The sequence below is a fragment of the Perca fluviatilis genome, chromosome 13 (genome assembly GCF_010015445.1).
Source record: "Perca fluviatilis chromosome 13, GENO_Pfluv_1.0, whole genome shotgun sequence".
Lineage (NCBI taxonomy): Eukaryota > Metazoa > Chordata > Actinopteri > Perciformes > Percidae > Perca > Perca fluviatilis.
The window spans coordinates 23,118,117-23,140,710 of record NC_053124.1 but is presented as its reverse complement, the minus strand read 5'-3'; the positions used below and the strand labels follow the sequence as shown (position 1 = coordinate 23,140,710).

At 43.9% G+C, this 22,594-nt stretch overlaps 1 protein-coding gene across 3 annotated transcripts; it reads left to right on the top strand.

The window, feature by feature from the left end:
• Positions 1-630: 630 nt before the first annotated feature.
• On the top strand, positions 631-22,471 carry prrc2a (proline-rich coiled-coil 2A). 3 transcript variants are annotated; one of them, XM_039819864.1, is made up of 17 exons: positions 631-753; positions 5,173-5,324; positions 8,302-8,479; positions 8,622-8,718; positions 8,851-8,932; positions 9,050-9,193; positions 9,687-9,934; positions 10,804-10,892; positions 11,068-11,219; positions 12,567-12,660; positions 12,785-12,974; positions 13,167-13,259; positions 13,471-14,023; positions 14,566-14,822; positions 15,050-15,365; positions 16,216-16,438; positions 16,613-22,471. In XM_039819864.1, exons 2-17 carry the CDS (start codon positions 5,210-5,212, stop codon positions 19,692-19,694), a joined length of 5,913 nt encoding a protein of 1,970 aa, XP_039675798.1. In that variant the 5' UTR covers positions 631-753; positions 5,173-5,209; the 3' UTR covers positions 19,695-22,471. The 3 variants fall into 3 exon arrangements, with proteins under 3 accessions (XP_039675798.1, XP_039675797.1, XP_039675796.1); XM_039819863.1 differs by lacking the exon at positions 13,167-13,259; XM_039819862.1 differs by lacking the exons at positions 631-753; positions 13,167-13,259 and adding an exon at positions 781-973 and having other exon boundaries at positions 16,613-19,694.
• Positions 22,472-22,594: the final 123 nt, after the last annotated feature.

Below are 22,594 nucleotides of genomic sequence, written 5' to 3'. Positions count from 1 at the left end.
GAGAATTATTCTATTAACGTTTATTTCAAAGCATTTAAATAAGGCTCACATTTTTTTTTTTACTGTAGTGCAGAGGTTCTCAATCTTTTTTCAGCCAAGGACCCCTTACAAGGTAGAGAATATGCCCCCTTATGTATGTCCCTTGGAATAATTAAAGTTTTTTTACACTTCTATAGTCTTAGTTATGTTATGTGAAAGAACACTGTATTTACTGACATCATTACCTTACATATGTTATGGCTCTGTCAAAACTTTAATTTATAATTGCCAATACGGCCCCAAATCACAGAGATGCCGATTCACACAGGATTAATATTATCACACAACCTCTGCGTTTGGCGAAATATGACAAATTACAGACATGGCAGATTCGTACCGGATTAAGATCAGATGACCTCCACAATTATTACAAATTACCAGAGGTCCCCAGGTAGGCCTAATACTAGTCCTGTGTAAACAGGGTTTTTGAAGCTTTTTGTAAAAAAAAAAAAATTTAATTTAAAATTTTTACATCATGATAACTTATTAATTAATGAATCTGAAACTTTTCACGGACCCAATGGCAGAGTTCCACGGACCCCTGGGGGGCCCCGGACCCACTTTGAAAATCACTGTTGAGGTCCCAAACGGCTTCCATCTCACGAAATTACCCAGTAGCCGTTGACGGCTCTTTAGGTGACGGATCGAGTCCAGCATTACAATTTTCTTTTCCCCTTTTCATTTATTTTTGGAATTAAAAGAAAACGAGTGCAAGTAAGCCGAACACCTTCTTTATATATAGCTAGTAACGTTACTACTCATAGTTAGATGGTGCGATCTACTGCAAAGACCTTATGTGTTTGACTATGCAGGAGGATAACGTTGCTTAGCTACACTAGCTAGCTGGGTCATTTGCTAGAAAGCTACGCGATAGCATAACGTTAGCTAACCTCATTCTGCGATACAACCTCGAGACAAGTCGGGACAAGACCAGGTCAGTGGCCGGAACGTGTTGCATTTCGTATGCAAACACCGATTAGTTACATTAGACTGATTAGAAATGATGACCATTGTCGTTGGACATCGAGTTAACTTACCCGAGAGGATGTTTTGTAAAGGGGCAGTCTTTATTTTTTTTGGAAAGGCACAGTTGGTTGTTGACTTATAGCCTAGCTTGGCTAAGTGGCTAGCTAGCGTTTGTCATATCAAATGGTAGAGTAATAGTTTTGTGAATAGCCATAACGTTACATATATAAATTCTCTGGTGAAACTGGCTACTAAGTTAGCTTGTTGTTTAAATATATAATTGTTTGCCACCGATCCTCTGTGCGTAGCTAACGGTTAATGTTAGCGGATACACGTTACTGTGCAGCTTTGAGCTAACACACTGTCAGTCTGCGATACACTGACGTTAGTTAAAACTGATGTTTATTTCTATGGATATTTTTTCAAAACGACAAAAATTAATTTGCCTATATTGCAGTTGTCTATTGTAATATAAGCTGTTTGAGCCAAGTTATGCTACACAACCGGTTATATTAACGTTAATATGTACCGGGCCTGTCCCCACCGCCATTTTGTTTTGTTCTCCCAATAAATCTGTTTTTTCCTGCGTTGTCCTGTGTCTTCTACAACACATAGAAAAGCTTAATAACATCGATGAAAACGTCCAGTCGTGATGTATGGTGTGTGATTCAAAACGTAGCACCTCACAGAATTGAAGAGCAAGAAGCTAATGTTACCACAAGGGATGCATTATGAAACATCAACGCAGTCCCCCTCCCAACGCCAACACTGAGGCCCTGTTAGCCAGCTAACGTTAGTTAGCACTACAATAAAGATATATATATATATGCGTCTGTAGCTTCAGCTATTTGTGGTTTATATATTTGATACTAATTGCTACCAGCTGATTTTGGCCAAATATTCTCGTGTTTATCGGTAACTTGATTTGTGGTATAACGTTACATTGCTGCAGTTATAGCTAGTGTGACTCTGATCTCTCTCCGCCTGCCTTGCGGTTGCTGCAGTTTCAGCTCCCTATTCTCATCCGTTGGTTTCGTTGTGTTGCTTTAGTTTTTATTTTTTTTTATACTTTGTCTGCCCCTTAACACACACACACATCACTCATGCACACTTACACCACTGACCATACTGACACCCACACCCCCGCATCTGAATAATCCTTTAATTTGGTCTAAATTGGTTTGATTTGGTTAAATAAAGTGAATTTTTCATAACGTAGTGTAATTTAGCTGCTGGCCCCCGTTAATCCCCATATAACACGTAGTTGACCAGCTATCCTACGACCTAATTTTTCTAATCTCATCTGGCTATTGAGGCATGGTGCAGTGCTGCTGGTGCATGGTATTCCTTCTGTTGTTTTGTGTATTTATTTTCCTCAGTGATGTGTGTATTGCAGACATCATGCTTTTTGTCATTATGAAGATTACCAGTGAGCAGTAGAAGGCAGTTGGCTTTACATTTGAGTCTTTCAGCATCGTTTTGATTGTGGTTTAATATTCATCCCTTTTTGAATCTGTTGGTTTGGCTAAACATAGTCACACTACTGTATGGGCCTTGTTGCAGTCATCTATATTAGGGTAGACTTGTTATTCAGGCATACTCACAGAGTGGTCATGATTTAGGATTTCCATTCTTTCACCTTTTCGATCATTTAAATATTCATGTCCCAATATTTTACAGAACAAAATAGGCTAACTGTTGCTGAAGTCTTTGTTCAGCTCTAAAATAGTTATTCTGGATTCATGAACCATGTGTATACGCTTGCATAATTCTCGCCACTCAATTCAAATCAAGTGAATGAAATTACTAATGTAATTTGTAGCATAATGATCTCAGGAGAATCATCTGTTCTCAGTAATTGTTCCTGGTAGGACTACGATGAAGTGGGGGCAGCTGTTAAACCTGCTGGATGCAGCCAAATCACTTTGATTAGATGGATGTCAGTGTTTTATTGATGGTACAGTAAAATGAGTTCAAGCTAAAGGCCTGGCAGTTGCCATGGAGCCAAGGAAAGGCATTGAAGAATATCATTTATAATGTGTTGCCATAGAGACCATGGATAAAAAAAAAAAAATCTGTGTGTAGTCATGCACTGTACTAGTTCTGCTCATATTAAACTGTATTTATGCTGGCAAAATGCTGAACCTGCCCTAGCTAAACTTTGTGTATCTAGATAACATACCTTTTTAAAAAGGATGCTTAAGTTATCCCAGTACTAATCTTGCTTTGCCAGACCCTCCTCCATAGCGCGCTGAAGATAGGTCTGCCTACTCCACAAAGCATTCGGGGATGGGAGGAAACGTTCTCTGGTTTAATGGCTTTTCTTTAAAGCAATCATAATCGTCATGGGCGGTGCTAAACTCTGCACAGAGCCGCTGCAAAATAGTCGTGCGAGAGAAAACTCGGATTGGACAGATAGTCTAGCTAGTTGTCTCAATTTACCCTGCAGAGATCTGAGGAGCAGTCAACAATAGTCCTCATAAATCCACCAAATTTAAAATTCCAGCACAAAGAAAGCAGAAAGAAATGGAAAATGCATGCATCTGGCGAAATTTCTTGCAGCACCGGGGCAATCCCGGAAGTGGAATGCAAAGGATATAGACTATCCCAGTACTAATCCACCTGCCCACCTCATAAAAAGCTGTGCTTTTCTACTAAGTTGCACACATGGTGTTGAAACTACCACGATAACCCTAAAACACCACACTTAAGCTTTCATCGTGTCAGTAATAATTGGGCTGTCAGGAAGACCGGGTGGTAATAGTAGGTTAACAGTGTAAGCGACGTGGATGGGACAAATACATGGCGCTGTCTCTGTAACAACACCCAAATACGAGAATGGCCTTAATACATTTATTGACTGGGCTTAACATAACTAATTTATTTTGATCAGTTTATATGTTATTATGGAACAGGCACTCTCATATCTGGTGCAAATAATAAAAATGTGCTACTCCATGGGACAGAGCCCTGTGGAAACTGTAAAGCAACTTTAAAAATTCTGATTTATGGAAAGGTCCATTGACATCTGACTTGTCTAATACTTACTACACATACAGTTCCTTATGTAGCCTAGTGTGAGATTGACAATTGTTATGTAAAGATTGGCCAATTAACTTAACAAGTCCGACCCTTGGGATGCTACCAACATATTTTTAGATGTATGGATTGGCTTATTCAAAAAAATACATGTCTTCTGGCAAAATTACATAATTAAGAAGTGACTTAAACTGACCGGAATACTTCAGTTGGTCAAGTTGTTGAACCTATAACATCTTTTGAAGCTGAGCTGTTGTACTGGAAGGCCATTGGCCAGCCAAAATGTCTTTCATAAACTGGTATGTTAAATGTTGAATGCCACAGTTTATCCTTAAAATGTCCTAAAATAAGTTTTTAAAGGAAATTCTTTGGTTGCAGGCATTACGAAGTGGTTTTGTAGCTTTTTTTATACATTTAACTTGCAAATGTACATAATTGAAGTGCCCAATGGTCAACAGGAAATGTATGTAGTTTTATTGGCCGCCAATGTGATTTTACTGTGCGAGAAAGAGAAAAACATCTCTGGAAAACAGAGTTGTGTATTGCAACATATGTGGATGATATTTTGTTGAAATGGAGGAATATCTGTTCTGTGAGACAGAGGACTAAAAATGTCAAAGCTTTAGAAAATGATTTTTTCATTTATTTCAATATTTATCATTTAGTCTTACTAGGTAGCTTACGGGATTGGTCTGCCTATGTTGTGATACCTATGTTTAACATTTTTTTTACACTGTTATACAACACTACTATAAGTTACTCTGAGTGCTTAATTATACCACGCACCGGGTTGGTTCAGTTGGTATGGACCAGCAGGCGCACATATATAGAGGTTTACTCCTCGACGCAGTGGCCGCGGGTTCGACTCCGACCTGCGGCCCGTAATGCATGTCATTCCCCTTCTCTCTCCCCTTTCATGTCTTCATCTGTCCTGTGGAATTAAAGGCCTAAAATGCCCAAAAAGATAATACCACGCTCATCCAGCTGTTGAATCCCTTCGCGTCAACGCACATGTTTAGGATATTTTGATTTGTGAAACAGTTTCTATTTTTCTAGTTGTTTTGAATGCATGTATATGTGTATATCTGATGTCAAAACTTTCTCTCTGTTTTTGCCTCCCTCTCCCAGTCTCAGGGCTCACCATACTCAATGAGCGGACAGCGCAATGTCAGAGCGCTCTGGGCAAACTGCAAAGGGGAAGGAAGGCAAAACCAAGTATGCGTCCCTCAACCTGTTTGATACATACAAAGGAAAGAGCCTTGAAACACAAAAGCCTGTTGGTGAGTACTTTGTTCTGTTATGTCCACATTTTTATTGTCACAACATACATCCACTGTAATGGATTGGCCTTTTTGTCTTTCTACCCAGGGTATTTATTTTATTTAATTTTTTTGTATTGCTTGCATGTCAGGCTCTGTTTACATTCTGCCATTTTTGTTTTGTCACAAAGTGTGGCTCGTGGCGAGGTAGAGTGGATTGGCCTTTAACCACAAGATTGGCAGTTCAATCCCATCCTCCGGCCACATGTCAAAGTGTCCTTGAGCAAGACCCTGAACCCCAAGTTGCTCCCCGGATAAGGCTGAGCAATTTTATCGATTCAGCAATATAAATGGATATTTTTTTCCCCCAAGAAAGTATCGATTTTTTTAAGCCGCAAGTATCGATACTTATTCCCATTCAAATCCCCCGTGTTTACCCCCGTTCGCGTTGCAGGAAGAGCGATTTGGTCAGCCAGCCGCTAGTGTCGCTGTAGAGCAGCCAACGTCAACTAGCGGCCCGGTGCCAAAGCTTTTGGTCTGGCCCGCAGAATAATCATGAATTCACAAAATGTAAAGAGGAAAAAATGCGTTCTGTTATTTATCATTTCAAGCATTTAGAGTAAAAACCCAGCCCCCTGTATTTACATCTCTATTCACATGCCGGGATTCTGTACAGCGATGCCCGAGCTCCACACACACAGCTGAGCCGAGATGTGTGTGCGTTAAAGGTTAAAACGCGCAGCACCTGACTGGGAACGATAGAGTTACCAACGGCCGCTGGGGCAGATGAACTCACGCTAGTCTCTTTTCTGTAAATAGGTTACAATTAAACCTTCGTGAGTAGAAAGTCAATACTTATCAATGCACTCACCTGTGTAGACCAGCATAAACATGTAGAAAGCGATATTTCAATCTGCTCAGTCCACAGTTTTACACAAACACAGCTCTACTCTGCAAATAGCGAATTTTTACAAACAAGCTAAAACAAAAGCTGTCGGTTTTTAGTCTAACTGTTTATCTTAGGTTGCAGGGAATCTGGAAATTTTGACAAATTCTTGTAAACCTCACTGTTGGCTGAACAAACCAAACTCTCCGCTAGAGCGGACAATCTGGAGCTACTTAATATGCACGTGAATGACGCGATCGTTATGTTCGAGTGATGATGATGCTGGTTGTATTATTTTGCAACAACATTGTTTCATTGCAAATGAGGCATACATGACGAGTGCATAGCCTGCTTATCAGTCCTTTTCCACGTCAACTTTTCCTTTCAGCCTCTTTGACAGTGACATGTTTACCTGACAACAGCCATTTCTTTCTGCAAGCATTTTCCACCAATCAGGACGCTGCATACTACAATAATGTTTCCATAATCACAGACTTTAACCATCACTCCTCAGTAAACTGCCTCCTAGTTTGAGAACTTTAACTAGTTAAAGAGCCAGTTATCATTATGGAGTGTCCATGTTTTTAAGGAGTTTGCTCACACTAATGCATGTAAATTAAAAAAAAAAAAACTCTCATTACTGTATTAATGATATATATATATATATCATTAATACAGTAAGAAAGTGAAAATTTCGAACAAGAATAGGCGTATTAGGTATAAATTCATTTTATTTTCTTTATTTGAAAGTCCGGCCGCCAGAGTGCTTAGAAAAATTCTGAAAAAAATGTAGTTGATGATCCCTGCTGTATACTCTCTGTCCAGTCAGAGACATATATTGTGTAATTGATGTTTTCAGTTCAATTAATTAAATCCAAGTAAATGGAACACTCACAAGATGTCACCAAAATCACTCTGTCCCCTTTAAATCTTTCAGAAAATGATGTAAGTGTATCGAATTATATCGAATCGTATCGTTGGCTGAATATCATGATATATATATCGTATCGTGAGCTGAATATCGTGTATCGTATCGTGAGATTAGTGTATCGCTACAGCCCTATCCCCGGATGCTGTATCTAGCTGTCCACTGCTTCTAATACTTAGGATCTGTTAAATGCAGTAATTGAATTTCACTACATTATACTGTACAATTCTATATTGGGAATAATAAAGTTTCTTCTTCTTTTGTATGACTTGTTTGGTAATTAATCAGATCTAGACATGAGAAACAATTCTGATATGCACAGTTTGATTTACCCGTTGGCTGTTTTGATTTAAAGTGCCTGGCTGTGCTGTGTTGTCTTCTGACACCAAGTACTGTAACTTTGATGCATTAGCCTACTGTCTCCCTAATAGCTCTGGGGCTGATTTCCAATACAGGAAGTGGATGATGTGCTGCATCTCTCTGCTGCATCTCTCAACTGTCTGCCAACCTGGTTTTGCTGATGCTGTTAATATTATTCAGGGATCAAGGATATTTAATACTCTATATACCTGTCTCTGAGAGAGAAAAAACATTGTCTATTACAATGTTTCTCATCTGTAGCCATATAAAAAGAGATTATGCACGGTCTGGAGGGTGACTGGCTCTCGAGCCTTAACATGTCCGCTGAGCCTGACTTGAGACAGAGGCTTACTTGTTGACGGTGTTTGACTTCTGTGCTGAGTCCCCAGTCAATGTTTTATTCAGAAGCTCCCCACTAGCTCTAAGCAGCTGTCGAGTTTCCAAACTACAGACTTCCCCCTCCTACGTAGTGAAGCCATCCACTGCTGTGGTTTCTCTAAGCCTCATGGAAACAAATTGGGGATTGATATTCAGCAGGGCTTCACTTTTTAGAATCTGAATCTGATATCCTAGTACTTCTCCATTAACTGAGTTTGCTGGAAGTTTTTAATAACATCTTGAGGCTTTTTTAATCCATATTCATCAGAATCACCAGACTGAAACTACCAAACCTCTAGCTTTGTTGGTTGTTTAGCATCCTAATTGTGTATCCAGCAAGCGCCATCCCTGTCATCAGGCTGCTCCTTACACCCAGTAGATCTAATTGGTGTCAGGTTTCAGTGGTCCATCTGTGCTAATGACCTCCTTTCTCTTTCCCATATCAGTTCCCCCCCGCCATGGCCTGCAGTCTCTTGGTAAAGTTGCCTCCGCACGGCGTATGCCACCCCCTGCCAACCTGCCCAGTCTGAAGGCAGAGAACAAAGGCAACGATCCCAACGTCTCACTCGTTCCCAAAGACGGCACAGGATGGGCAAGCAAACCGGAACAAGCGGACCCAAAGAGGTAAGTAACTCCCCTTTAGCACCAAATCCATCTACTTTTACGTGTTAAAGTTACAACAATTGATAGTCAAAAAAAATACAGATTCTTTTTTTTTTCTTTTGCTGAGGCTAACTTGTCTAATAATTTTTTTTCTTTCTCTCAGTACCGATGCATCGCCAGCACCGCAGCCGGAATCGCAGCAGCCTGCGGCTTCACCGACACCTGCACCGACCCGCCCGAGAACCCCGCCAGCTTCAGAGGTACACGCAGTCCCAGTAACATGAATGAAAAGTCATACTTTTTGTTGAAAATGTGCATGGAGATGTATCGCGGCCATAGTTGACATGTATCATATGGTGTTTGTCTCTTTGTGTGTTTGCCCCCTCTCTTAGGCTCTGGCCCCAGCTTCAACCCAGGTCGTAGGGGCAAGGTCCTGGGCACAGGCCAGTGTTACACATGGAACACAAGGGGATGGTGAGTCTTCCTTTTTGTACATGTTTCAAAAGAAATATGTTGGAATAAGCTTTTCGTTACACATGCCACCCTCATCATCATCATCATCACATCATCCCTCGTTTTCCCTTTCTGCAGGTGGAAAGGCATCAAACCTACCGTCGCCATTCTCTCGCGAGGAATTTCCCACCCTGCAGGCGGCTGGCGACCAGGACAAAGCTGGCAGAGAACAGGGCACTGCAGATCAGTGGTATGGGCCCGGACCAAGCCTCCGCCCCCAGAGTGAGTGATAACCCAACTAATCTCCAATATTTGATAAACTTTATTGAAGTCAGTGGTGGCTAGAAACTTCTCTGACAATATTGTGTATAGGAGTGGTTCAGTTGATAACATGGGGCAGCTGAGCAAATAGTCAGCAAGCTTTTTTCCTATTGATTATTCATTTGGCTTGTATTATTGTTACAAATTCACAACAAGAGTGGTCATAATGTGTATGTATTATCTTCTTTATGCTTTGGTTGGTATGCACTTTCCAAAACCAAGTCTAATTGGGGAATAAGGCGAAATAGAAAAGTTTCTTAGTTTTATTTTTTTATTAACAAAAAATTGTATGACAAATCCTTAATCCATTCATTCAAGTACTCCAGCAATGGGGTCTTAGGTAAAAGGATGTGTTATCTTTCTAAAGTAATGGCTTTGCATCTCTGACCTTATTCCATTAAAGCCTATAAATCATACTGACTGCTCTGTCCTCTCCTGTGTTCGCTGTCTTCAGACGTTACAAGTTGGCGGGACGGTGGGGGCCGAGCCCTGGCGCCCACCCTGTCTGGGGAGGGGGCAGTGGAGGGTGGCACTGGTGTGACTCTGGTGATGGATGGGGCAGCTGGGGTCCCCCCTCCGAACTCTCAGTCCCACGGGCCACCTAGGAACCCTCCCGCAGGCAGCCCCGCCTTGCCCCTGCCCCTGCCCCAGCCCCCTGTGGGGCCTGGGTTCCCCCAATACCGAGGGATCATGCCTCCCTTTGTAAGTTTTCCTCTTGTTTTTCCCTCTTTTTGATTTCAGGCTAATATTCTGGTATATATATATTTTTTTCTTTCTGTTAATATGTTTTTCTATTGCTACTCAACTGCTTTGCAATGCATTTGCAGGGCCTACTTAAATAATGTAACATTTGTCTGCAGATGGAGTGCAGAATTGGCCAATGCTGTACTTTCTTTTGATTATTAGGGCTGGGTATCGCCACTGATTTCCGGAATCAATTCTGGTTCACAAGGTCCCGAGTCGATTTCTGATTCAATATCGATTTGGGATGTTTCAGTTGCAAAACCAGTTTCGCTTGGATATGAAAAGTATTCTAAAATTGTACAAGTTTCTCTCTAACCGGCATTATTAAAAGTATCAATGTTTACATTAATAATTGACCCCAAAGCAATTGCATTAATGTACTATAATAATTTATAATAATTTTATGTTTTATTTAACATGAACACACTACAGCAGTGACACAATAAAGTGCAATTCTACAGTCAGTAATTATTCAGTGACATTTCATTCAGATATTTTGAGGTGAGAGTTTAAGGGACCCTTTTAAAATGGCCATGCCACTTTTTCTTTGCAAAAATGTAGCCCATCTTTGGAGTGTTTTTTAACCCCCTTACCAACAAGCTAGCATGACATTGGTACCAATGGATTCCTTAGGTCGACTAGTTTCCTATGATACAGACAGAGATTGATTCTGGATTTTATGAATCGATATTGGATCATTCAAATGAAAATCGAATAGAATTGGAAAATTTATTGATTGATGAATTTTATTTTTTTAAACCCAGCCCTACTGATTATAAAAAAAATAAATTGTACCTGAACCTGATCTTTTTTTCTTTTTTTTTTAGATGTATCCTCCCTACCTGCCCTTTCCGGGCCCATATGGCCCTCAGGGGCCCTACAGGTACCCGGCACCTGGAGAAGGGCCTCCTCCAAGGTATGTTCCTTGTCGAAATCAAGTGTAAAGCTAGTATTGTGCTACTTCATGACTTTTTTTTCATATTGAAACCCATTTCTCCTGCCTTTTGCCGCAATGTTTTTTTGTTTTTTTTTTGTTTGTTTTTTTGTATTGTCGATATATGGCTTTCAACGAATTTCCTCCCCTCTTTCAGGTTTTCTCGTGGGCAGGGTGGTCCGGACAGCAGGCCTCAGGGCGGCCCACGTGACGGAGGTGGAGAGGTGGTAAAGCGACCCTCTATCCTAAAGCAGGATGACTTGAAGGAGCTAGACGAGCTGGACCACGATGGAGATGAGGGCTGGGCAGGTAAAACAAAAAGCTCATTCACAGATATAAAACTTTGATATAAAACCTGTAAATAGTGTTGGCTATGGATAACCTGTTGTGATTTATTTTGTTTGTATGTAATGCCAATGCTGTATTTTCTCCTTTTTGAAATTTATGTTCCGTCACGGAGTTTCTGGTTGTGTTTTGGCCTTTGTGTTGTTATCAACTGCCCAGTTTGACAGCCAGGCCGGGTTACCAGATATACCTGTAAAAACGTAAACCCAGCTGTAACATTAGTACAGCCATGAAAGCAGCAAAAAAACGGAACAGGACCAACCAAGATAAATTCTACCTGACCTAAAAAAAACGTCCTGTTTCTAACGGTTGCGTGACCAGAGATGTAACGGAAATATTGTAAATATTGGAAATGTATTTGAAAGATGCAGACTGTTTAGATCCCAAAAGGACAATTTCCTCCTGAACTGGTAAATATTAGCTTCAGGCTAATTTATCACGGCTAACGTTACAAGGGACGGGCATTTAATGTCATTTAAAAATTTGTGTACTTACATTGAATTGTACAGGCCAAAAGTTTGGACACACCTTCTCATTCAATGTATTTCTTTATTTTCATGACTATTTACATTGTAGATTCTCACTGAATGCATCAAAACTATGAATGAACACATATGGAATTATGTGCTTAACAAAAAAGTGTGAAATAACTGAAAACATGTCTTATATTTTAGATTCTTCAAAGTAGCCACCCTTTGCTTTTTTTGATAACTCCCTTGGTGTTCTCTTGATGAGCTTCATGAGGTAGTCACTTGAAATGGTTTTCACTTCACAGGTGTGCCTTGTCAGGGATAATTAGTGGAATTTTTTCCCTTATTAATAAAAAAAAAGCAAAGGGTGGCTACTTTGAAGAATCTAAAATATAAGACATGTTTTCAGTTATTTCACACTTTTTTGTTAAGTACATAATTCCATATGTTCATTCATAGTTTTGATGCCTTCAGTGAGAATCTACAATGTAAATAGTCATGAAAATAAAAAGGAAACTCATTGAATGAGAAGGTGTGTCCAAACCTTTGGCCTATACTGTAGCTAGAGTACCCAAGTTGGTTACTTGCAAAAACAAATTGAGACACAGCCAGTAAAGTGATCCCGATTTGTCCTGGTTAACGCCGCCATGCTAACCCTGCTAACATTACATTCATGCCATCTTAACTTGCAGATGTTTCTGCATATCATATTTCCTGCTGGTCCGAGTGGAGGATCTGATTTATCAAAGTGAAGTGTGATGAATGATGTGCAAATGCACTGAAAGAATGTTTGGTACAAACATGGTTCTGATGTTTTCTTGTTGATTTTCTGCTTTAACAGGAGCTCATGAGGAGATTGATTATTCCGCCAAGTTGAAGTTCAGTGATGATGAAGAGGGGGAAGAGGAGAGAACCGAGAGCAAGAATGACTTGCGGTATGTGACCAAGTACATTCAGCATGTGATGTCACTTCAAGTTATGACAGTTTTTCAGCATAAATGTGATTACATTATACAAGCTACTATCATTTGTTTGACCAAACATTTCTCTTGTCCTCAGTGAGCAGCAGAGGTCCCAGGATGCCCCACCTGCAACCTCTTGCTCTCGAGCATCGGACAGCTGCGGAGACGCCCGCCGCACTCCTCCCTCTAATGCTGACAATGGCCCCCAACCCCCCTCCGGCAAGCCAGGATGGGCCGAGGAGGGAGGCAGTGGCTGGGGGGGCCAGGGAGCACCAACCAACTACCAGGTAGCATGCTGACCAGCAGCAATAAGGTGTTTCCCAGGCGAGCCATGCTCAAGCTTTGAAAAGATGTATGTCCAAATTTTCAACACAGGACAATTTGGGCATTCTGTTAAGCAAAGACTTTGTGGGCAGAGTTGTGTTTCTGTCAGTGTAGATTGTGGTGCAGCATGGCTAACTGTGTCTGCCTGTATACAGGGGCGCAGGCCTGGATTGGGTGGTCCCCGGGAGCAACCCTCCCCCCCACCTGGGCCCCTCTTTGGACAAGGGTCTTACTCCTTTTACCGACAGGTAGCCATCCGGATAGCGCCTCCATAGATAAATCATTTCTATCATTATCTCATCCACCGCCCCAGGTCTTATGGATAAGTCATCTTTAGTTTTAAGTTCGCTTTTTGAATCTTGAGTTTTGTTTCAGTTTATGTAATCATTCGTGATTTCTCTAGTGTTATCTAGAGTTGAAAACTGCATAATAGAGCAATCCTATTTTCTAACTGTTCAGGACCGGCCCCAAAACCAGGGCGCCTCTCAAGGCCCGGGGAAACCTGTCCCCGCCCAGCATCAGCCAGCACCAGGAGGTCCTTCTCCTCCTGCACAACCAGGTCTGCTGGTTCCTGGACCCCAGGAAAATGATGAGGATGAGACTTGGCGTCAGCGCAGGAAGCAGTCCTCTACTGAGATCTCTGCTGCTGTGGAGCGAGCCCGTCGCCGCCGTGAGGAGGAAGAACGTAGGATGGAGGAGGAGAGACGCGCAGCCTGCGCAGAGAAGCTAAAGAGGCTGGATGAGAAGCAGCAACAGCAGCAGGGCAGCAACATAGGAGGTGCTGGTAGCGGCTGTAAAAGCCCCAGCCCTGATGGAAACGCTACAGTCGCCACAGCAGGCAGCCCTAGTCCATCTATTTCAGCCTCTGCCTCCTCCCCCAACATCAGCCAGCCCCCATCCCCCTGTGTGGACCCTGAAGAGCTTCCAGTGCTGGTTGTCCAGCCGGGGTCCAGTCCTGGAGTCGGTGACCGACAGCGAGCCAGCAGCAACAGCAGCTATGACTCCAGTGCAGGTGAGTTTGTACATGGACACGTGATCAGTGATGACTGGTCATCTGAATCGTTTAGATCACTAACACCGGATTCGGCTTTCTTATAGGGCTGGGCAATGTATCGATTATATATCGATACAAGATTAGATATCGTCTTAGATTTTGGATATCATTATATCGTAATATGGCATAAGTCTTGTATTTTCCTGTTGTTTTTTTTTTTAAAGGCTGCAGTACAGTAAAGTGATGTCATTTTCCCAATTTACCAGACTGTTCTAGCTGTTTTATTATTTACTTTTACCCACTTAGTCATTATATCCACGTTATTGATCAGTATTTGTAAAAAATCTCATTGTGTAAATATTTTGTGAAAGCACCAATAGTCAACCCTACAGTATCAATATCGAGGTGTTTGGTCCAAAATATCGTGATATTTGGTTTTCTGCATATTGCCCCGGCTCTACTTTCTTAACACCTGATGTTTAAAATGGCTGTTCAAATAAAGCTTCCACCGCTTGATTATGGCCCCTGATTCAGCCCTACAACCTTCTCTCTTGGTTCAGAAGCCCAACAGTGTCCCCAGCCGGCTGTGTCACAGCCACAGCAGCCCACGCTGGACATACCTTTACCAGGAGAAAATAAGGAAGAGACCATGGGCAGTCCACACATCCGTGCAGGAAGTGTAGGTGAAAGAGGAGTCGACCCAGTGAAGATTGAGAATATCGGAGGGGGAGCAGGTCGTCCAGCCAGTGGTCCACCTGGCCAGGGTTACTCAAAGTACCAGAAGTCTCTTCCACCTCGATTTCAGAGGCAGCAGCAGGTTAGGATCTATACTTGTCTGTTGTCTTTAGTACAAGTATTTCTTGAATGGTTGTTGTGTTCTAGATGAGTTTGACTCTTATTCAGAGACAAAAATAGCCACCACAAGGGAGCTATGTATTTTGCCACCAATGCAGGCATGGCTTTATAGATATGTCTGACATTCCTGTTCTTAAACATTCTGGGTGCTATGTTTTTATGTTTATTTATTTATGTTTTTTTTTTTAGGAGCAGCTCTTGAAGCAGCAGCAGCAGTGGCAGCAGCAGCAGCAACAACAGCAGCAGCAGCACAGCCAGGCATCACAAAGCCAGCTGTCCCCCCAGCCCCAGGCTCAACAGGGTCCTTCACCAGGTTCAACACCCCAGCCTGGGCCTGGACCCAAGCAGGGTGGACCCATGTATCAACCCAGCAATATGGTCCGACCCCCGCCCCTGCCAATGAATTTTGACCCTCGTTGGATGATGATGCCCTACATGGACCCCCGCATGATGCAGGGCCGCCCTCCACCTATGGACTACTATCCAGCAGGCATGCACCCGTCAGGTGAGTTGAAGTGACGATGAAATGCTTTGAAGATAAATGATTCAAAAGCTCACTGATTGAGTAATGAGATAAGATGATACTGCCATATTGCAAAAAATTGCATCTCTCTACTTTTTTGCGTACTGACCGAATTACGTCCACGGACCGATTCACGTTAAATCAAACGTTGCCAATTTTCGGTACCTGAGAGGGCGTAAGTTTCTCTGCATGTTGACAGAGAGCGTAGCTCTGACACACACACACACACACACACACACACACACACACACACACACACACACACACACACACACACAAACAGAGGTGCGGACAGAGTGAAACTATGTCTACTACGTTTGTTAAAGTCACAGAGAGTCAAGGTAATGCTGGTGAAGCGGTTGCAAGTGTGGTTACGGTTTTCAAAACTCCACGCTGACAGCGTTCGCTGCAAAATGTTTCTGGAAACATTTAGGTTAGAAATTTTTCAGTTTTTCAGCCTCCAATTTTTACGCAATACCGGTAGCACTGTCTAGTTGTACAGTTTTATCCGAGTTCGGTCTAAGTTTGAGAGAGAGATTGAGAGAAGCGGCTCTCTCTCTTAGTCTGCTTCTATACTCTGTGTCCTTATGCAGAAGTACAATCTGTGGTTTGAGCAAAAGCCTTAAGAGCCATCAAAAAGCCGCCAGATGACGCAGAACACGTCATCCAGTGGCTTTTTGCTGGGGTTTTTGAGTAGGGACATCTGGGCGCCGGTTAAATGAAGTGAAGTTTAACATAGTTCATTTACACATACTAACACCATTATTATATATAAAGTTGGTTAAAAATCAGCAAAGTATCCTTTTTTAAAAATAGTTCTTCAATATCGCAGGGCTTATTGGGCGTGAGCGGTCTGATTCAGGGGGATCTGGTTCAGACTCCTTTGACAGGCAGCAACAGCATCCAGGGCATCCTCACCGTGGGACCCCCCCTATGGATCCTAAGATGGCCTGGGGGCAGGAGGTATTCCCTGGCGGAGGGGAGGGCCGTGGACTAACATCCCCCCTCAGGCAGAAGCAGGCATTGGAGGATGACGATGTGGCCAAAGGGCCCAGGTATGGATATTTTCCAAAATACACACACTGCTGATAGTATGTCCTCTATAAACTGCATATGCTCCACATACTGAAAGTGTAAGGGGGGGGGAGTTATTTTGTAATACAGGTTAACTGGCCCTTTATTTAATGGATTGATTTAGTAATTTGTATTCTTCTATCTTTTTATCTTAGGAGCGACACTCCTCCACACCGCATGCGAGAGGGTGGATTGGGACCCATTCAGCAGCCCAGCTCCACCTCTGGGTCATCCAATCAGACTCCACCTCCAGTTGGCACTCAAGTTGGGGTCCAGGGAGGTGGCCACCACCCTCATCACTACATAAGTGGGCGGGGCAACTACAGCAACTTCCCTGACCAGGGTGCGAGGATGCATCCCCACCAGCAGCAGCAGAGGGCGGAGAGGGGAAATCAGCCGCATAATTACACCCACCAGGATGAAGGGCCTCCACGAGGGTCTCAGCAGGGACAGATATGGGGAGCCCCACACCCTCACTACGATCGCAACGGTCGTGCTGATCACCCCCCTGTTGAGAGCAACTCTCATCTCCACCACCATCACAGCCACCACCCTCAGCAGCCTCACTTCATTCTCCACCCCCATAAGCCAGAAACCAGCCGAGACAGGGTTGTTGAGGCCCCAGCTAAGAAGACAGACTCTACTCCCCCAATCCACCAACCTTCCCTCTCATCCTCCTGCTCTTCCTCCTCCTCTTCTGCCAGGGAAGATGGGAATGTCAAAGTTGCCCTGCATCACCACCCATCCCAGAGAGAGAGTGAAGTTGGTGTCGGGCACAGTCATGGTGAAAGAGGCAACAATGGCAGTGCCGGCAATAGCAGCCATGTGAAACAGGAGAAAACAGGCCCGGCATACGCTCCCCCTTCTTCCATGACCTCTAGCCCACCTCCCTCTCAACATGGCAGTCATAATCAGCAGCAGCATCACCCTCATCCTAAATCAAACCAAAGAGGGGGGCGGGAGCACAAGACAGAGACCCAGTGGGGCCCACGGCCTGGCAGCAGCAATACAGGTGGGGGGTCCTCTCATGGTAGGAGGGCCAACAATGCAGGAGGTGGGAACAACTCCCGTGGCGGGGAGGACTCCTCCAACACTCCCTCTGACCACAGACCCTCCAACCAGATGGGAGGCAGCAATTCCAACAAGCGGGCTGGCCCCATTAAGAAGCCTGTGCTGAAGGAGATGAAGAGAGATGGAGGGGAAGCTGATGGAGTAGAAAAAACAAGTTTTGGGAAAGATAAAGAGAAAGATGGTGGCCAACCCACCCTTATGAAGCAGGAAGCTTCCTCCACCTCCCAGAACACATCGGCTCCATCTAAAGATGAGCCAGCCCAGGCAGCCAAACCCAGGAACGGAGGAAAGGAACGACCCTCAGGAGGAGGGGGTGGGTCTGGTAGAGGACCCAAAGATGTAGACACCACTTCCTCAGGATTTACAGGGTCCTCCTCCAGGAGGGACAGGGACCGCTCCTTTGAGAGAGGAGGAGCCACCTCCCACCACCATGGAGTCCCCGCCAAGGGCAGCAGAGCCAGTCGCGGAAGAGGGGGAGAGTTCTACGGGCGTGGCCGGGGTTACCGTGGCACCTACACGGCAGCTGCTGGGCCCACTGGCGGCAGTCGGGGCAGAATGAGTGGCAGGAGTGGCAGAGACTACCGTTCATCTGTTGGCAGTGGCCACCACCATGAATCGAAGGGGGAGGGGGGCGGTGGCAGACATGGTCAGGATCGGTCCCAGCATAACCCAGCCAGGGCCAGGAACCGGAGTGAAACCCGCAGTGAGGGTTCAGAGTATGAGGAAATACCCAAGAGAAGGCGGGAGAGAGGTTCAGAGACTGGCAGTGAGAGTGGTGCGAGTGACCTTGCTCACTCAGACAAGGAAGACCACCAGAAATGTAACCCCAAGAATGGCTCTGATAATGCCCACACCACTGGCAGCGGCAATATGTCATCTGCACCAGCCAGAGGTTCCCAGGCCCGGGTGTTCACCCCCAGGGGTGTGCCCTCTCGGAGGGGCAGGGGTGGAGGTAGCGGGGGAGGAAACATGTACAGAAGTGGTGGCAATGTTGGAGGACCACCTGGGGGACACCGAGTTGGACCCAGCTCAGCCTCTCACAGTGGGTCCTCCAAGTCATCAGCCTCTGCCCGAAAACAGCAAGGCCCGCCACAAACCTCTGGACCAAAAGACTTGGGCAGGGGAGGAAATGGAGGAGAGAAGAAGGACAAGACAGCTGATGCAAGTCAAACTCAAAGTCAGGGGTCCAATCCCCCTCAGCCGTCTTTACCCGCTGCAACTCCCGCCACTTTGTGTTCCACTGAAAATGGCGGAGTTGTGACCCAGCAAGCTTCAAACAACCCCACGCCAAACTCTGGAGGTTTAAATGCGCTCCCTCTTCCCACTAACCGCGGGTTTCCTCCCAGTGGGTTCGAGCGACCACCTAGACGTCGCCGTCACGGGCGGTCCCAGCACCAGCAGGACAAGCCCCCTCGCTTCCGGAGACTGAAGGAGCGAGAGAATGCCGCACGTATCAACGGAGGAGTGGGGGTCATCGGGGTAGGAAGGCCCTCTTCTCCTACCCTGAATTCAGTTCAGGACAGTAACGGAGCCCCTGCCTCTGCTCCCGTGACGGGCAATGCCCAAAATGCTAACCACAACACCACACTAACAACCAACAGTAACAGTGGTGGCGGGCATCTTAGCAATGCAAATAGTCACCACCACCATCACCACTACAACCAGGGCAACGCTGGGCAGACCCACCCCCAGCACCACCACAGCCATGGAGCAAAGTCCCCTGACTTCACCAACCAGAACTCGGACCAGGCCAACGAGGAGTGGGAGACGGCCTCCGAGAGCAGCGACTTCACAGAGTTCAGAGACAGGGAGGGAGGGGGGGGAGGAGGAGGAGGAGGAGGAGGAGGAGGAGGAGGAGGAGGAGGGGGGAAGTCCTATTCTTCTCACCATCCCCATCACCTGGGAAGGGGGGGAGGGGGAGGCGGAGGTGGGGTCGACCGCAACATGACGGGGAAAGAGCCCTCAGCGAATAAAAGAAGCTTCTCAAGCCAGCGTCCTGGCATGGAGCGACAGAATCGGAGGGTCAACCCTGGAGGAGGTGGAGGCGGAGGGGGAGGAAGAGGCCCACGAGGGCCGCCTGGAGGTGGCTCTGGCGGGCCTGGTAATGGAGGTGGCAACCGCGGGGAGAGGCGTGGCAACTGGCCCTCCCCGAAAAATAGGAAGTGATGAAATATTTCAAAACATTTCAGATGACTCCCACCCACATTAAACCCACCCTCTTGCATCCTTCTCCCTTTTTGATAATTACTTCATGGCTTATCTGTTGGCATCCCTAAACTGAGTAGTGCATTGTACAGTATATGGAGATGGTATTCACATTCACGTTAGTGCCCCACCCCAGTCACCTCTTTCCCCTTGCATCAATCTACCATCAACCGTCCGTTATTGTAAATTTCTCCGTTTGTTCTGTCTTGCTCTCTGTTCAGTTGTGCCCCCCCCCACCCCCACCTTCCCTCAATAATTTCACCCCAGTTGGATTTGACAAGCATGTGGTTCTTCAGATGGGAGGTGCACGTCGTTTTGACAGAAGACATTCACACAGAGCTCCACACACACTTGCGTATACAAGCACAAATATGACATCTTTACGAACATACGGAACACATGCAGTCATATGGTTGCAAAATCAAAACAAGGGATTAAATTGGCAAATGTTTGGATTGGGCTAATTTTTATATATATATATGTACCTAATGTATATTTCTACCACACTTTGGCCTTGGGTGGTATTCAGTAGTGCAGTTCTGCATTACTTCCCTCACAAAGGGAAAGAGTGCAGCTTCATCTTTTAACGAGAACAATGTACCATAAGATGTTTTTGTTTTTGTCTTTTTTTTTTTTATTATTATTATTATTTTGGCCTTGTGTCAGTTGAGTTTCAGCCTTTGGGAAATGTTAGGGGTGTGTGTTTTTTCTTCTAAAAAGCAGGTCATTAAAATACCTTTTTACTAAATTCCCTAATTCCTCCTCTTGCTGACTCCTGCAAACTCCGTCTGTGATTACTGTGATAAGACCCATTGAAGTACTACTGCTCACCTACAGTTTGCATTGATCACATTGATTTGTCTTTGATATCAATGTTTCTGCTGCTTGTTCAGATAGACATCTGATCTGACATTTCATTAGCTATTCGTTGGTCCTTTTTATGAAATAGAGGCTTTTTTTTAGCTTCATCGTAGCACCCTCCCCACCTGCAGAATTTTTGCGTAAATCCAAGTTCCCCAATTTTTATTCTGTCATTCATGAGTTTTGTTTAACCTATGAAGACTAGGCTAGACTATTGATAGCTTGACGGCTTATTTTAACAACCATTATTTCCTCAGTGACTTCCACTTTTATGGAAACACTTTTTTTTTTCTCTCCCTGAAGATGAAATACCACATTGTAAGGGGGATAAAATGAGTGAAATGATAGAATGAACAAAAAAAAAAAGTTTGACTTTCATAAAAATTGTTAATGCTTCAATAGGTAATTGAATATGTCCTAATAAGCACTCCTTGTAGTATAACACAAACCCATGGTTGCTGGAATATATTTTTAGTTTTTTTTGGGCAAGTTACATGTTCTGCAACAGGACAGGTACTCTGTCTGGGCCCAGAGTACAGAGCTGGGTTGAGTATTGTACTATTACACACCCCCCCCTCCCCCCATCCCCCACACTTCTCTGTGCTTTTGTGAAGACTCCTCACACCAAGAAAGGACTACTACCAAGAGCTCCTTGTCTGAGGAAGTATTTTTCAAAGTGTGTTCTCTGGATGGCTGTTTCAGTACATTGTGGCAACCAGAAGCCCAAACTAGTTCAATTTTGGACAAAGCTGACACGCGAGTCACTTTCTTACAGTTAACACGGTTTCCACGATTTCACTCGCAACAAATAATGCCGGCCTGGAGTATTGAGAAAATATTGGATTGATGTAGGATTACACTTGTAAACATAGTTTGTATCATACGTAACAGACAACATGGCACACGGAGACGACCTCCAAGGGGAACTAAAATCGATTTATACATCTGCGTCAACTCTGTCACTGCTGTAAGTTGGGGTTTGTTTGTTTACTGACAACACTTTGAAGATAGTCTCTGGGATGTTGTGAGTAGGGCATTTAATGATTTGTGTATGTGTGTGCGTGTTTGTGTGTGTGTGTGTGTGTGTGTGTGTGTGTGTGTGTGTGTGTGTGTCTGTGGCATGTGTGCGTTTTTCTGGTGTTAGTGTAACAATTTGGGAAGGGGTTGGGGACCGGAGAGGTTAACATGAATGGCAAGCACTTTCTGCCTTGTTTGCCCACATTTGATTTAACCATTATTAAGACAATTCTACGGTTTCTTAAATACATCCACATGTATACATTCAGCTGTGTGTATATGTTCATCCTCCAAATGAAGAACATGCAGTGGAGAACTTCACCCCTTTTGTTTTGTGTAATTTAATCATACATTTTTCTGCAGGCAAGTGAAGTTGGATATATATATTTTTTTTCCCTCGCTTCTAAGCATGAACACACCCATGGGTGCAGCTTGCCTTGTCTGTTACTGGTTTATACATTGATAGCTGTACACTTAACACTGGCTCAAAGAGTCCTTCATCCCTCCTTTACTCTTAATGTTGATGTGCGCATTATTTCATGTACCCATGTTAAAAGAAAACAAATAGTGTATTCCAGAAAAATTACTCAAAGATTGTACTGTTTTCCAGCATTACCAAGGTACCTGGAGTGGTTCAAACTGTTTTTTTTTTTTGTTTTTTTGTTTTTTAATAGCATTTATGGTTTTATTAATGGAACCGTAATATACACACATGTATGTATATTGGTATGTATCTAAGTTTTGTCTACCCCAACTTACATTCCCACAACCAAATGTTGCCATTTTTAGTTCAAGGGAGCAATGTACAAGCAGAGAAGTGTCTTATTATAATAAAGTTATACAGAGAAGGCAAAGTTAAATAAACTACTTTTGATTTAATGGAAAAAAAAATAATTGCATGTCTCATTCTTCTTGGAAAATTGTGAAAAGTTCAGCAAGATGAAATACCTTTCTCACTGCACGTGATTTGACATGTCATTGCA

What these genes read in the sequence shown, in the direction of transcription:
- prrc2a (XM_039819864.1), top strand. Translation starts at nt 5,210, where the DNA reads ATGTCAGAGCGCTCTGGGCAAACTGCAAAGGGGAAGGAAGGCAAAACC. An exon ending in GAGGGATCATGCCTCCCTTT is followed by an intron (nt 9,935 to 10,803) that starts GTAAGTTTTCCT and finishes TTTTTTTTTTAG; the next exon opens with ATGTATCCTCCCTACCTGCC. An exon ending in GATTTCAGAGGCAGCAGCAG is followed by an intron (nt 14,823 to 15,049) that starts GTTAGGATCTAT and finishes TTTTTTTTTTAG; the next exon opens with GAGCAGCTCTTGAAGCAGCA.